This window comes from Orbicella franksi, chromosome 2, assembly GCF_964199315.1.
Source record: "Orbicella franksi chromosome 2, jaOrbFran1.1, whole genome shotgun sequence".
Taxonomy (NCBI): Eukaryota; Metazoa; Cnidaria; class Anthozoa; order Scleractinia; family Merulinidae; genus Orbicella; species Orbicella franksi.
The window spans coordinates 14073040-14088883 of NC_138146.1; the positions used below are offsets into that span (position 1 = coordinate 14073040).

General features: G+C 39.0%; 1 protein-coding gene across 1 annotated transcript in view; it reads right to left on the bottom strand.

Moving 5' to 3' along the window:
* Nucleotides 1–15844, bottom strand: part of LOC145478097 (uncharacterized) — a 59379-nt gene that overhangs the window by 23894 nt on the left and 19641 nt on the right. Inside the window, exons 19-46 of the mRNA XM_081456006.1 lie at nucleotides 14890–15252; nucleotides 14118–14309; nucleotides 12453–12697; nucleotides 11442–11510; nucleotides 10961–11029; nucleotides 10670–10720; nucleotides 10118–10186; nucleotides 9953–10021; nucleotides 9797–9877; nucleotides 9274–9354; nucleotides 8915–9001; nucleotides 8675–8755; nucleotides 8322–8393; nucleotides 8114–8182; nucleotides 7639–7701; nucleotides 7477–7548; nucleotides 7209–7277; nucleotides 6645–6713; nucleotides 6260–6328; nucleotides 6063–6131; nucleotides 5757–5825; nucleotides 5325–5396; nucleotides 5088–5156; nucleotides 4818–4886; nucleotides 3782–3859; nucleotides 3153–3221; nucleotides 2721–2774; nucleotides 957–1028 (exon numbers count right to left, since the gene is read on the bottom strand). Coding sequence (XP_081312132.1) covers nucleotides 957–1028; nucleotides 2721–2774; nucleotides 3153–3221; nucleotides 3782–3859; nucleotides 4818–4886; nucleotides 5088–5156; nucleotides 5325–5396; nucleotides 5757–5825; nucleotides 6063–6131; nucleotides 6260–6328; nucleotides 6645–6713; nucleotides 7209–7277; nucleotides 7477–7548; nucleotides 7639–7701; nucleotides 8114–8182; nucleotides 8322–8393; nucleotides 8675–8755; nucleotides 8915–9001; nucleotides 9274–9354; nucleotides 9797–9877; nucleotides 9953–10021; nucleotides 10118–10186; nucleotides 10670–10720; nucleotides 10961–11029; nucleotides 11442–11510; nucleotides 12453–12697; nucleotides 14118–14309; nucleotides 14890–15252 — 2561 coding nt within the window. The remainder of the gene's footprint in view (nucleotides 1–956; nucleotides 1029–2720; nucleotides 2775–3152; nucleotides 3222–3781; nucleotides 3860–4817; nucleotides 4887–5087; nucleotides 5157–5324; nucleotides 5397–5756; nucleotides 5826–6062; nucleotides 6132–6259; nucleotides 6329–6644; nucleotides 6714–7208; nucleotides 7278–7476; nucleotides 7549–7638; nucleotides 7702–8113; nucleotides 8183–8321; nucleotides 8394–8674; nucleotides 8756–8914; nucleotides 9002–9273; nucleotides 9355–9796; nucleotides 9878–9952; nucleotides 10022–10117; nucleotides 10187–10669; nucleotides 10721–10960; nucleotides 11030–11441; nucleotides 11511–12452; nucleotides 12698–14117; nucleotides 14310–14889; nucleotides 15253–15844) is intronic.

The window sequence follows — 15844 nt, forward strand, 5'->3', positions numbered from 1 at the left end:
ACAAAGACTAAAAGTACAAAGAATTACGAACCTTGTATTTCCCGTCAGAGGTAGATTTTGAGAGCAAAAATGTGGAAGTGTTTGGTCGCTAGCATCACTAGCTTGGTAGTCGACTCATTAGCATAATCAATCAAGAGCTAATTTATGCGTGATCAAAATTTATTCAATGTTTTCTGAGAAACAGTCAACAAAGCACATTTCAATCACGCTGAGGGCTATTATACACGTTTTCAAATAACAAAAGAAGATAATTTTCCGCGCTGATGTACGTTCTTTGATATTCAGAACACAATAAATGAGACGACTTCAGTCAACACGAAACTGTATGTTGAATTAAATGAAACTACTTCACGATACAAAAGAAATAACGCACTGATTATCGAAATAGTGATTTACATACGACAAATATGAGGAAACAGCTGAAACTGGACAACATTTTAAAGGAGGGACAATTCGTTAACCACATCACTTCCCAGAACAAACATTACTTGCATTAGACCGTTAGACTTAGAGAGCCCAATAGACAGCACACATAATACCTTTGAACGCACCAACTGACAAAAAAACATAACCCTTTCAGAAAAACTCGACAATGTGTCAGCTATTTTTGTAACTTAATACTTAGGCTAAATAAAGCAAGATGTGTATGACTAGATGCGAGAGCAAATATTCTAAGAGCTAAAAGAGTACTAAGGAACCATTTTCGCTACATGCACCATCACAAATGCTAAATGACCTAAAACACAGAGGGGGTTGCAACTTGAAAAATTCAACCTGAATGTTTCAAGTTCTTGAATCGCAATTCTTCCATCTGTTAACCTACACTAGTAAAGTATTACTTTCGTGTCTTCGAAATGAAAGTCATTTCTCAAAGTGGTGCAAATGACATTAAATGGCGTGATGCATGCTGCGAAATAGTTTACAGTTTTCGATCTTGTTGTGTGAGGGATTCTTACCTGAATTTGTCTTCTTAACTCCATGAGTTCTTCGTAAAGTTCCTTGTTTTCTTGCTTAAGCTTTTCGAGTTCCTGAAAATAACAATAACCGGGAAAATTTAATTTAATCCAATCAAAACATTCTATATTTACATTGTTACAAATAATGTATCAGTGTTTTCAGCAAACCAATCGTTACTACATGTAAGACACAGGAAAAATCACTCTCCCTCAGTTAAGTTATTTTCCTTGCTTGCGACACGTTGCATGTTAATTATTATCATTTTAAGTTTATGTGATGTAGTTTAATTTTACAAAGTTTAGTTTAAGGAGTTTATAAGAGATTCGGATATCCACACAGGGCCATATTGGCAGGAGAAAATCTTGAGTTACTTTGGCAATGTGCTCTGGTATAGATCCGTCCCCAATCAGCTCCAAAGCTGTGACAGAATCCAAATTGGTTTGAATCTCCTGACTGACTCCGCCAGAAATGTTTGGCAGACGGCGTATCGGATCGGCCATAGACGGGGGGACATCACCTGCCTCTGCGTGTACTCCCCTGTCAGCCTTTTAAAGAAGGTATTTTTGTTGTTAGGATTTATTGCTAAGCAGTCGAGAAGTAAAGCTCTTCAAGTTAGGTATTGAATTTAGCGCTATTTCAACTTAAATGAGAAATAACAATGTCCGGAAATCTCTGTAACTGAATTTCTTAAGGTTGACTATTAGATTTTTATAATTCCTTCAGTATTTAGACCTGTTTTCTTTTGAGTCTCGAAAAGTACTTGGTTTGCATCAACTACGCTACACGATTGGCTTAAAAAACTCACGCCACTTTTTCATCCAATCAGAAGCAAAACCAAAACCAATCGCAACTCACTCGCACTCGTTTTCCCGCGCTTTGCATCAGTTACGTGTAATTACTTCGAGCTTTGATTGGTTCATTGTATTGCCTGTGTCCTTTGTGGTTGGCTAGAGTGATAACATTGGTTTCGGTTTTACGACACTCAATTGAAAACCGCCGAAAACCGCCCTATAAATTGTTTTCATTTATGCTTAGACCAGGTTAAATTCATCTGTTAACTTTTACTTTTAAGTGATTCTTGAATACCACTGTGTCGCGACTTCTTAACATTACCTGTTCAAAATAATGACCCAGATTGCTCAACTCAGCTCGAGGCGTAGCCATGCCTGATGACGACACAAGACTCTCAAGGTCACATGACCCCAGCACACTTTCGACTTCTGATGCTGTTAGACCAAAGTCCTGCACTAACAGCAACCGAACCTGCACACAGTTATTAGTCCTTGGTTTAAGGTTTTGTCTATTGTTTTTGTTTTATACACTATACGCTAAGGTTATTTATTTGTTATAGCTTATCTGTTTATCTTTTGTTATAAAATCGAAGATGTTATCGGGTTTAGTGTGGTAAAATGGCCATTCTGTTTAAACATCGACAGAAAACAGTTGGCAATTACATCGCAGCTAGAAAACCAGCATCACGCTTATGTAACTAAAAGATCTCATTGTCAAGTTTATGTTGAAGGTGTCAGTAAGACAAGCTTAGTTTATTTTGAACAATTACAGATCTATTGGTTGATTTATTTGCATGCGCGTGGGTGCTGTCAATACTCTTCACGAATCCTACAAAAGCAGCCACATCCAGAACTATTCTAAGTTTATGCCCACTTTCTATAGCGTCACGGGGCAGGAATCTCTCTATATGGGAAGCTGTACAGAAAGGTCATCTTTTAAATTTTGTTTACATAGCACTGAGTCGAACCCACCTTTCCAAGTTGTTCAGTGGTATCCATCTCTGATGAATTGTCTCTCGAGTTTTCCTAATATGCAAAGATGGACAAGAGTAACAAACAAACAGATCTTCACAATCACTAAGAGTACTCATTACACAGAAAACAATCTTGACGACAGCATCACTACAAGGGTACTCGCCCCCCCCCACCCCCCCTGCAAGAGGGCGCATTGAGGTAGCACTCAGATGTCAGACATCCTTCTTCCCAGATTGGGGGGGGGGGCAGGGGCACGCTTTGTGCGTCCGACACGCGTCTAAAGTTGCATGATTTGTCGCGCATTTATTTTTTCCTACAGAGACTTTTTCAATACATTCATGCAATGCTCTTTTACCGACTAATGTACATGTATCACCCTACATTTCAGGGGGCCCTCTCAAGTATTTCCACGCAAACTACACAACGTACCTTTTCCTTCTGAAGGAGATCTATTCTTTCTTTCAAAGCCGCATTGGACTCATTCAGCGCACCAATTTTCTGAGAAAAGATTGACACGTCAATGTGAGATAAGATCAATTACCATTGGATAATTTTTCTTCCTTTTCATTGGCCGAGAGCCCACCACGTGACCCGCAAATAAGTGCCTACAAGTAATGGTCTGCTCATGCGTAGTACCGTCTAAATGTGTTTTGCTGCAAATAATATTCTGCTCATGCGTAATAATAACCAAGCTCTTGTGTGAACAGTGGCAGATCGCCTCCCTGAGCTGTCAGAGAGTGATTTAAAATATGAAAACAAACTTGGTGATCGAATAAAACAGTTATTGAACTCGGTTATTGCAAAATATCGTTATTTGTCAGTGTCTCGCAGATCATTTACTTGCCTCAGCCTTCGGCGTCGGCAAATAATCGATCTGCTCGCAACTGATAAATCACGATATTTTGCTAAACCTCGATCAAAAATATTATCAATTGCCGACTGTACATTCGCTTTCACTCCCTATTTTCAATAGCGCGAGAAGAAAGCGAAGCAGATTTCTGTGAAGGGTAAAAAAAAATAATGCTAATAAATTAAAAAGATCAGTGTAGCTCTATCACCTTCTCTGCCTGTTTTAATTGTTCTATCTTCTGCTGAAGTAGCTCGAAATCCTCCTTAGATGATGAATCTTTACTCTGCTAAAATTGAACAAATTGCCAATGATTTATTTCTATAACTAACGTATTTATTCTGTTAGAGTACAATGAATAAATAACAACACCAAACAAGTATCGAATCTTAACAAGTGTGCCTAACCACAAATAACTCGCCACAATTCCGTGCTCTATCTTAATAGATACTGGCTAACAAGAAAACGGAAAGATTCCTAAAATTCTGTAGCAATCACCTGCTATGTTTTCTGGCACAACAAAAGTAAGTTCAGTCATCCACAAATGAAAAACAAGTTCCAGACTTTTAGCTCAACGAAGAAATAGAATGATTATACGCGTAGAATAATATTGTTATCCCACAGAAGTACGACGAAAACTTCCAAGCAAAGAAAAACAACAAGTGAAGCAAAATCATAACTAACTTCGGTTACCTGTGTTTCCACAATTCATCTTTGTGGAAAGTATGCAAAAGAACCCCAGTTAACAAAACCTCTACTAAGTGCCCGTGGAAACATGTGGCTAAACATTACACCTGCTATGGCTAGGCCATAAAGCCAAAGATTCCAGAACAAATCTCATACAAAACTCTCGTTTACGACAAATTTTCGAACAGGAGTCCCCGATTCTTAATAGCCAATCACAATCTAGCACGAGCAGTATTCCGAAGTCGCTACGTCAGCATGGCACCACAGCGCCTAGCAACAACTCTAACGAAAGTCACGGGCTCGGTCGTTTTGAAGTACCGTTTCGAAATATGTCCGATTGAGCAAAAGCACGGTCACATAGAGCTAAGTCCTTCACATTTAACATACTTAAGTTATTACCCAGTCAGAAGATAAAAGAAGTCTCACCGCAGCATTCCCCTACAGGCTTTAGAAACGTCACACAACATAGTTATAATCAGCAAGCGACGTTATTTTGTCCCCAACACAAAACAGCCTTAAGTGATTCAATGAACTCAGTTGGCAAAGGTTAATAGACTTACTGCTGATTCCTCCAAACTTCGGATTTTTTCTTTAAGTGTAGCATTTTCTTCTTTCAGTTCCTGAATGTTCTACAAGAAATAATAAATGAACAAGGCCGCTATGAAAATCAAGAGAAATAAGGGAAAAGAAATTTTCTATGACTAGTTTACCCAGCTGATGAATGTCTAGGTTTCATTATATTTATTATATTTTCATTGGCGGAATAGGCGCAGTTTCTAAAGATATAAATTAAAATAGAAACAAATAAACCAGGAAATATATATACTCACACTTGAGCTGAATAAATTTTCAATCTTCTCTCTCAACAATGCATTCTCGTTTTCCAGTTCTTTCATATTCTAAAGAAACAATAACACAGTGAATTTTGAACAACTTTTACCACCAGCAAAACACTGAGTTTGTGCAAGCGACAATACTGTTTTCTTTATTATTTCTTCTTCTTAAAGTTGACAACTCGTCGACAAACAACGAGGAAAACGAGAAACCACAAAGTTTATGTCACTTACAGTTGTTGACTCTTCCAGCAATTGGATGTTTTCTTTCAACATGGAATTTTCTTCTTCGAGTTTTTCAACAACCTGCGAGATTAAAACAGACAGGATTTAACTTTCGTAAACTAACTAAAGAACTATCGATTACTTTCATCCAATTAGAAATATTACAACTTCTTGAATGCCAAGTCCGATTGCCGCTACAAGATCACATCACTGCTTCCTGCTTGACAGCCTGCCCGGTTAAGGGAAAAGATAATTAAACGTAATTTTCATGTTCTATATCAAAATTGACAAATTCTCCCTATCCTCAACCTTGGCTGACCTGCGCAATATACCTTTTTCTACGTTCCAGCATATACAGAAATCTTAAACAATACCGGGCAAATAAGTAACACTAGAAAGTACAAAGTTTGCTACCAAAACCACAGTCTAACCAATACATACCCGTGCTGTGGATCCTTCCAGATCTTGGATCTTCTCTATGAGTTGCTCGTGTTCAAGTTGTTCTTCCGCCTAACAAACAACGAGACAAGATATTGAGATCAGTTCCTCTCTATTTGTTCAATTGAAAGAAAGAAAAGCAGAGAAGTCAATAAATTAAATCATCTTTCTTTGCAAATGTTAACAGCTGACTTATGGAGTGTTGGCCCGTTGTCAGGTCAATCCAAGAAATTGAGGGCTGAAACTGTCCTCTATCCCAAAATTCTCTAACAATTTTAGGCTGGTAGTTAAGATCATCCAACAAATTACCGAAGATTCTTGCAGAATGTTCACTTTTTCCTTCAGCATTCCATTTTCATCTTCCAGCTCCTTCACTCTCTAAAAAATGGACAACAAAGAAAAGTTTGAGAATGTCACCTCTCTAGTCACATACCTCTCGTTTTTAATGTGTAACAACAAAGGCGACCTAAATGACGATAAACCTTAAATTTGAAAGAATCACACACCCCAGTTTCTTCCATAATTTCGATTTGCTCTTTCAGCAATGCATTTTCATTGACCAGGTCTTCCACATTCTGAAATGAAATAAAGATAACGTTTCAAGAGCGGCATATGAAAATGCTATCGTTTCTTGCTAAATTACCCTTTGCTACAGAAATATTAATCAAGAAATATCAGGGTTGAAACGGTAGTTTATCATAATATGAATACATGTCCTGTTTTTTAGTTAGTTTACTGGTTACTCAGCCATAACTTGCTTCCTGAAATTGGAAGTTTATGTCAAAAACTGTTTATGAATAGAACTGTGATTTGTAAGTTAAATTACGGGAAGAAACGAAGTCAACGAAGAAAGTAGTCAATGAGCCGAGAAGAGGAAAGAATGTAAAATACCGTCGATTCCTCCAGGATCTGAACTTTTTCCTTGAGTAATTCGTTTTCATCTTCCAGTTCTTTAACCTTCTATAAATTCAAGAACAGAATGTCAGTTAAAAGTCATTTCCCTGGCGAAATCCTCTTATTCTTTTATAGAAGCAATAACAAAAGCTATCTGAATGAAATAAGCCTAAACAATTTTAAGGAGTTTAAGGAAACCACAACGGCAACCGCAACGGGAACGTCGCTAAACGAAAGGCTTAATGAGCAATACAATAGCTGTGCACGTGCGTTATAAATCTTTGCACATTTCTCAGTTTGCCGTCTTCGGCAAAACAACGACGTGTAATGACCAAATTCTGCGTTGTCTGGAGAACGTAACCACGACGGATAATGTTTGAAATTTATATTTCGAATTTTATACTGTGTTTTATATTCAGTTTCGAGATAGCTTTGACAAAGAGAAACAAACTAGATGACTTTAGGGTAGGTAAAATATAAATTCATTTTTTAATCGACGTTGTCCTCAAGTCGCTGTCGTAGTTTCTCGAACTCCCGAATAAAGAAGAGGGGCTCACATACTGCGGTTTCTTCCATAATCTCGATTTGTTCCTTGAGCAACGCGTTTTCACTGACAAGGTCTTCTACATTCTGTAAGGGAGAAAACAAACTCAGCAACGAAAGCACAGAACACTGAGCAACTGATGCAAATTCACAGTGATAAACCAAACAATGCAAGAACGGACTTTAAATCAACTTCTACATCAGCTGTACAGTTAACTAAGTACTATTTTAGACCTACTCGTCAAATATATGAAACAAAGACAGTTCGAAATTCATCAAGACTAACCCTCGAAGATTCTTCCAGGACCTGCACTTTCTCTGTCAGCAGTTCGTTTTCGTCTTCAAGTTCCTTTACTCTCTACACATAAACACATCAAAGGGGGGAAGAGGTTAAGAAATTATTGCTTAAAACAACAAAAGCAACTGCAAAAAAGAAATCATTACATACCTCGTTTTCCTCCAAAACTTCAATTTGCTTTTTCAATTGTACGTTTTCATCGATAACCACATTCTTAAAGAAAAGAAAAAGAGAATAACCTTAACAAATGGGTACGACGAAAAGCCGTGAATTATGAATTTTCAATTTATTAAACAGGGAAACAGGAGAGTGGAAATCACAATCGACTTGCTACCTTGTGTGAATTAGTTCCCCAAGTTACCTTGGTGAGTCTACTAGCTGGGGGCTGTGTGACGCAGGTGTAAGGCAGGTGTGAGGTACGAGAAGGATAAGAATCGAAAATGCACTAGTGCTGCAAAAGCTTCCACGCCCAAAACTGATCAAGATCGGATTTCCCCTTACAACACCAGTGTGAAAGTCAAGCCGAAGGTGAGGAGAATAAAGAAAATCATCAACTCCGGACATAACTAACGTAAAAGAATCGCACAGAACTCTGTTGGCAGAGTTAATATTGTGCGCTACTCACCGCGGACGCCTCTAAAGCCTGGATTTTTTCTCGTAGAGTATCGTTCTCTTCCTTTAGTTCTTTCACTCGCTGGAAAAGAAAACGTACAAACTCTTTAGCTTAGTTACGGGGTAGAGAAAGGTAGTTTAACTGACAAATACTGTTTCTTGTTAGCACAACGTACATGAGACTTCATTACAATGTCAAGAAAGTGCTTTACGCGGTTTACCTCATGTTCAGCTGCCAGCATCGCCACTTGTTGTTTTAGATAATCATTCTCCTTTTCCAGCTCTTCAGCATTCTGACAAGAGATAGAACATTGACTGATCTAAAAGTAGTCAATTTAATTCCAACCAAAAAATAGTCCCCCCGCTATTTGTAACTGACCGGGGAGACGAAAAACAGTTCGAAATGGAGAGAATGACTGAGGGAAAATTCAAGGTGAATGGTTTTGAGTTTGAAATAACAAGGAATTTCAAATAACCGAGTTCGAATCAGCAGGGTCCATCTGTACTTTGGACAGGACCTCAAGGGGAAATAGAGTTTGTAGCTATATCCAAATTTCAATCAGTTTTCATTTACCGAAGACTCCTCCAGCGTCTTTAGTTTCTCTCTAAGCTCTTCATTCTCCTGTTCGGTTTTCTCCATATCCAGCTCAGAAACCTAAGCGGGCAACAAAAATTAAAATGGACTTAAAATATCATTTGCTAACGTCATTTGATTAAAAAGTAATATATCGATAAAAACTAATCTTTGTAAATTCCATCAACTACTCAAATTTTGCGCGCATAGAAGTGAACTTTCCAAGTAACACGCACGTACCTCCGCCATTTCTTCAAGAGTTTTAACTTTTTCTCTTAGCTCATCGTTCTCTTCTTCTCTGATTTTCTTAATGTCCTGCTCAGAGGTCTAAAAGACAAAACGATAAATAAATAAATCACAATATTTAGAGAGCAAGACGCGTCAGTCTTAGCTGGTTTTCATGCCGGAGAAAAACCCTCGAAGCAAGGCGAGAACCAACAACAAACTCAACCCACATATGGCACCGGGCCGAAATCGAATCCGGGCTGCACTGGGGGAGGCGAGTACTCTCACTGCTGCGCGATCCCTGCTCCCCCGATAACTGCTCACCAAACAACAATAACAACACACGAAAAAGGACAAGGACCATTTGCACTTACCGCCACTTCTTCAAGATTTTTAACTTTTTCCCTTAGCTCATCGTTCTCTTCTTCTATTTTCTTAATATCCTGCTCAGAGATCTGAAAAACAAAACGATACTAAACATCAAGTTACAATAACGTACCAATTCTGAAAAACAAACAATAGCTTACACAGTGACTATTCTCTGGGACAATATCCCCATTCACCTAAAAGATGTCAATGCCTTCAACTTTTCTAAACAACTGAAATTTTATCTACTGTCTGAACAACATCATGACAACTTGTAATGATTTTCTCCATTCTATTATACCATGTACACATCTCTTCTCTTAACAGTTCTGTATTCTGTCAATATCTATAGAAACCTCACAATAACTGGAGACTGACTAGAAAACTTTCGGGTTACCTCAATCTCCAGATTCAAATGAACATTACTTTTCTGTCCCCCTATTTATATATATTTTTGTAAAACTGGATAAAGTTGTTGTCGTTGTCGTTGTATAACACCACACCAAAAGAGCAAGGATCATTTTTACTTACCGCCAGTTCTTCAAGATTCTTAACTTTTTCTCTCAGCTCATCGTTCTCTTCTTCTATTTTTTTAATATCCTGCTCAGAGGTCTGAAAACAAAACGAAACTACACATTAAGTTACAATAACAACACACCAAAAAGAACAAGGACCATTTGTACTTACCGCCAATTCTTCAAGCATTTTGAATTTGTCTTTCAGCAGCATGTTTTCCTCCTCTATATCTCCCACGGGCTATGAAAAATTGTAAAACACACAAAATTAAGTAGCTGTCACTGTGAAGAGCGGGGAGAGCAAAGGGGGAGAGTGGAAGAAAACGAAGTGGATTACCGTTGATTGTCTCAAAATATCGATTTCCTCTTTAAGCAACTGGTTCTCTTCTTCCAAATCTTTCACGGACTGAAAAGGTAAAGTACAAATATACAACGTAGAACAATAGTCTTTTTAGTAGTTTTGCGGTCAGAATTAGTCTTTATTCCTTTTACTGTTAGACTACCAGCAGTCTCTCTTTTTCTCGAAGATCTCCGAGGGAAAAACGCAAACGAACGAGCAGAGCACAACTCGCTGCTCGGGGCTTCGCCGCTCCCCTCCGTTCGCTCGTTTGTGTTCTTCCCTCGCGGATCTTCGAGCAAAAGAGAGACTGTTCACAGTCTATTTTACTGTTGACTCGGCCATGGTGTTGGGCAAATTGAGAAAACAGTTTGTTGTTACTTCTTACTTGTCTACTTAGTGCCAATTCCCGCATACGGCTTGAGCCCTTTTCAATTATAGAACTAGCAGTAGCTACGAAAAAACACTGTCATTTGTATTCTTTTTGAGCCCTGATGAGTCTAGCAATTAAATGAAAGAGGAATTGTGACATAACAGTGACCACTTCGCTACCTCGACTTTCTCCTTTAGTAAAGCATTCTCCTTTTCGAGCTCTTCCGTATTCTGCAACGTAAATAAAATTCAAACAAAAAGTTGAAACTGACAAACTCTTGACCACCACAACAGGCCTTTATTGATTTTCCAAAGTAATCACGGGTCTGTTTTGGTTTTGAGCTTGCTAAACCGAGTCTCAAAGCAGTAAGAAGATCATACGCAAACTGAAAATTACGTCACAACTTCCTACAAGATCCCATTTAGATGGTTCAGAAGTAGCCTAAGAGAACATTTCAAAATAACGCTTACAGCTGATCCCTCCAGTTCCTTGAGTTTCTCCTTGAGAAACTGGTTTTCTTCTTCGAAGTCTTCCACACCCTGCAGAGACAGAGTTTCCAGAGAATATTGCCATTTTAAATATACTTAAGCTATCAGCTGCATACATGGTAAATACATCTTACCAAATGGTTTGCTATGTAATGTCAACGTATGTTGTTCACCTCTTCTTACCAAAGCACAAAGAACGCAGAAAACGAATGCAATTATCATTTAGTAAGCTATTTTAACTCTCGTAGACTCTCGTAGTCGTGTAGGGGAGGCGATAAGAGCCCCACCTTCTTCCATCCCCGCTTTTTGTCTCCCTCTCCCTCATTTTAAGTCTGCTACCTAGGCTGTGACTCTCCCAAATCGCGAGCAAGATAGAACTCCAAGCACTCTGTTAAGAACATTTATGGGTAAGTCAACGTGCGGCACTGTTTACTACGCGCTAAACATTGATCAATGGACTTACTTTCGCACTTTCCAGAGTTTGCACTTGCTTCCTGAGCAGTTCATTTTCTTCTTCAAGCTCTTTCCAACTCTAATAGAAAAAAACCCGCACGTTAACACAATCATCAGTTTGTTGTCAGTCGAGTAACGTTTCCCAAGTTTTAATCATTGCGCCGCCAATTAATTCCACAAAAACACAACGTGAACGGATGAATGAAGCCCTGTCCACACTTGGATGGAGAAATTTGAAAACGCAGATTTATTTCTACGGTTAGGCCTACCGTCCACACTAATCCGTCATGAAAACTCAGATTTTCGAAAACGCTCTTTAAACCAGAGGAATTTGAAAACGCCGGCTTTGCGTTTTAGCGTGGACGGAAAACATTTTGAAAACGGAGCTTTTCGAAAACGATGACGTCGCGATAGTCATGATATTCCCTGCCCGAATTTTTCTTAAACACAAATCCAAATTGACCGGTGATTGTTGCGTTTTCAAATTTCTCCTGCGAAATGTAGACGGAGAACATTTGATGCGTTTTCAGAGTGAAAACACCGTTTTCAAATTTGTCCGTCGTAGTGTGGAGTCACGAATGTCTGAAAAGGACAAGCAATCTATTTCTTGTCGAACAGTACAATACGTCTGTACCAATAATTATTATAAATGAAGCTTATTATCCAACCGCAGCGAATACCGTCCAAATAACAGTACAAAAATATACAGCGATATTGTTCAGGAGAAATCGTGTTTGCCATATTTGTACAGTAGAAAACCTGTTTGCCGTACAGGTCGGCGCGCGCACGCAAAACTGTCAAACTCTCCCTCTTTCATTGATAAATTTATTTACTACAGCAGTTGGATAATAAATCTGTTATTAGATGTTTTGGTGTGTAGTGTCGCTGTATATTTTTACTTGCTGTTTGTATTTTGACTTGCCCTACGGGCTCGTCAAAATACGGCACAACTCGTAAAAATATATAGCGATACTGCACACCAAAACATCTGATAGGATATATATATTTCCTAATATCCAACCTTGATATATTCTGCTCCTTCAATACCGCCATCATCCATTTCTCTTCTCAAGGCCATCAGATTCAGCAGCTCAGAATCCTTTCTCTCCTTTAAGAACCGGTCAAACCGGTTTACAGCACTGCTATCACGTGGCATGTCTGTTAAAACGTCTCTTTCCTCACTGTCGTTAGGAAGGTTGACTGATTCATCTGTTCTGTTGAACACACTGTCACTTTCATCTTGAGAGGTGAACAGTGGAGTATCAGCTGGGGAAGAAAACGAACAGAGTTAAAACAAAAATTGTGATGGCAGTTCAACAGAATTATCATAAAAGTACTGCAGATAGAACTAATGGGAGTACGAACTACGAGTAAGAATATCCTCAAAGCTCTCAGAACCTTGGAATATTGACATTGCATGTTTATCAGTGTCAGGTTCTGAGACATTCACAATCTGGCCATCACATTTGCTCTTCTGGCGAACGGCCATATTATAATTCAACATTCTTTTTTCGTCGTTTCGAAGTGATGGTAAAACTTTCAACATTTTTAGTGGCGTAAATGATAATTTTCGTTCCAGTTATCCTCAGGATGTGACAACGACCCTCTCCTTACAGAAACCTGCTTTTAACAGGTCATAGTCGTATTCTCGGTATTGGACTGGAACTAGCTTGCAATGGAGGCTCATGCGGGGAATATCATTAAAAAGAGATAAATGTCATTCGCATTTGAAAAGACTCCCCGCATTAGCCTCGGTTTCAAGCTAGTTCCAGTCCAATAACGGGAATACGAAAATGGTCAATTGACAGTTTACTCCTTCCCAGTGAAGCCAAAATTCATATCATGTTCATCTCTATTTAACAAATGGTAAACGCCATAGCGTGTACTATTGAGTTATGGATGCACGCGGGAGGTTGCTAAGCACGAAGGAAGCGTAAGAGTCGCACGAGGCGATAGCCGAGTGCGACTCTAGCTTCTTGAGTGCTTAGCAAACCTCCCAAGTGCATCCATAACTCAATAGTGCACGCTATGGCGTTTACCATTTGTTTTATGACAGAACATTGAGACATTGGAACAACAGAAGTCCTTTTATTGAGCTACATCACAAAAAAATGTTCGTGTAGTCTTACATGACAAGAGAAAACAAGCGCGCGAAAATTCATTCATGACAACCGACTGCACACCAGTAACTCGATAAAGTTTCATCTTCAGACAACTGTGAAGACAGTTTCGCATTTCTGGCAGAAGGACGTCGGTCATTACTTTGGAAACAATGTCTGTCAAAAGATTTGCTTTGTAAACATTAGCATACACGTCAGCAGCATACACCCATGGGCAAATAGTACACGCTAAATTAACCAATCAGAGCGCGCGCTTTGCTTTAGTTATGTTATAAAATACGAACATCGTCATAATCATACGCATACTCAATTCTGCCAGCAGTTTTGTTTCTCGTATTTAACATGTTCAAGCGGATTTCAAAATCAACGTTGACTTGAAGTTTGTTGTACAGCGTGTTGCTTTACCTCTTAAATGGCAAAAACGTCCTATATATTCAGTTTGTAACGTTGCATCAACACCTATCTACATTTAGCCGCCATTTTATCGCTTGATACAAGGCCTCGCGCCAAAAATCGAAGAGAAGGAATTAACAGATAAAACCGTGAACGTTTTTCACGCTGCATACCTTCAGGGAACTCAGACTGCTCTTCTTCTGTTACCTGGCCGTCTGGTGGGGAATGGACAGTGAAAGTGCGGTCTCCAGGTGCTGGCCGTGATAATTCCACCATGAGACTGTTACTATGTTGGTCAACCACGTCATCTTGCACAGGACCGGAGTTAATGCGATTCGTCAAATGCACTCGAACTGGATCAAAGCCTGAAACGAGGTTTTAACGGATCCACGTTATCATACGAGAGTCGTAACTATTTTAAGATCAGGGAATAGTTTCAGTGGCTTTTGATGTGAAAATAGCATGAAAGGATAATTAATGCTTCAGGAAACTCGAGGAAGCGAGACCTACAGAACCGTGTAGTTGTTCTCTTACAACGCGCATAAATGACGCGTTCTGCCTAACTACTCAGGCAGCATTGACGCGTATTCTATTTAACAATTGCATTATGAGTTCGAGAGTTCTATCACGCATAGAAATCGAGAGCAGATAATATAATTGTTTTAGCACAAATCTACCACTCCTTCAAACTTCATCTAAATCCTCTTCACAGACACTTCGAAAACGCAATTAAGCGGCTGTTATTTGTTAACAACCGCTCAGTTCCAGGCTACTTACTATCTACCACAGAATAGATAGTAAGTAGCGTAGCCAATCAGAGAACGGCATTTGGGACAGGACGCTAATAGATTTATACTAATAACGCTTAGATACGGACTGCCATATAACCAATCAGGTTCGAGAACACTCTTTAAGTTTTGATAAGCGGTAATACCACACACGTACCTGTGTCTTCTCGAGCCATCTTCATGGCTGACACAAACCATGATATGTCTTCACCGTCAGCATTCCTCTGATACTCTGCCAACATGGCGAGGACGTCCACAAGATCGCACTGAATCCCAATGTCTTTGGAAAGAGCATAAGGTTCGTCGGAAGGCAACGACTCTGCATCTGTCTCTCCATAAGACAAGGCACCAGGGCTCTCAAGGAAATCTTCAGGGAGATGTATGAGATCACCAGGAGCGTTAGCAAGTTGTGTCTCGTTGAGAATATGTACAGGGGATGACTCCATGTCTGAATGTTCATCTGTCGGTGTGGCGTCCACTTCATCAGTTTGTCTCACAACAAGATGAATAGGATTAAAACCTGTTCGAGAATCAAACGTATACAATGTACGATAGAGATCGAAAATAAGGGTCAATTACAAAGTTTGACAAATACATTCTAAACAGAGCACACATTGAGTAGACTAAAAACTTTTCCAAGGTTTGAAGTTAAGTTAAGCAGCTTAGTAAGCCCTTTTCATAATCTTCTCCAAAAGTTTAAGACTCTATCTTCATGGCTTACGACTCTTTTAAGACATATCTTTAATAACACAATTTTAACCCAAATGGTGATGTCACTTTGCAGTTATTGCAAACCCTGAACTAAGCCCATGCATTAGAAGGTAACCAGGCAATCAGTTTATGTAGAATTTTAGATCCATGCTTTACTGTCGGTACCATAATCTGCAAGTCACTCGATGATTCAAAATAGGCGTTAAGCGAGTCACACCTTACGACGGAAGAAAACATCGTTTCACAAACCTGGTGGGATATAATCGAATGTGCAAACGCTTTTAGGATTTTAATTGGTAGAATCTAATATTACATCCAGAGTACAACACTTAAATAATGTTACTATGGTTATATAACAAACGTCACAGCGACAGTTTTGTTTCATTAAAGAGCTCTTGGAA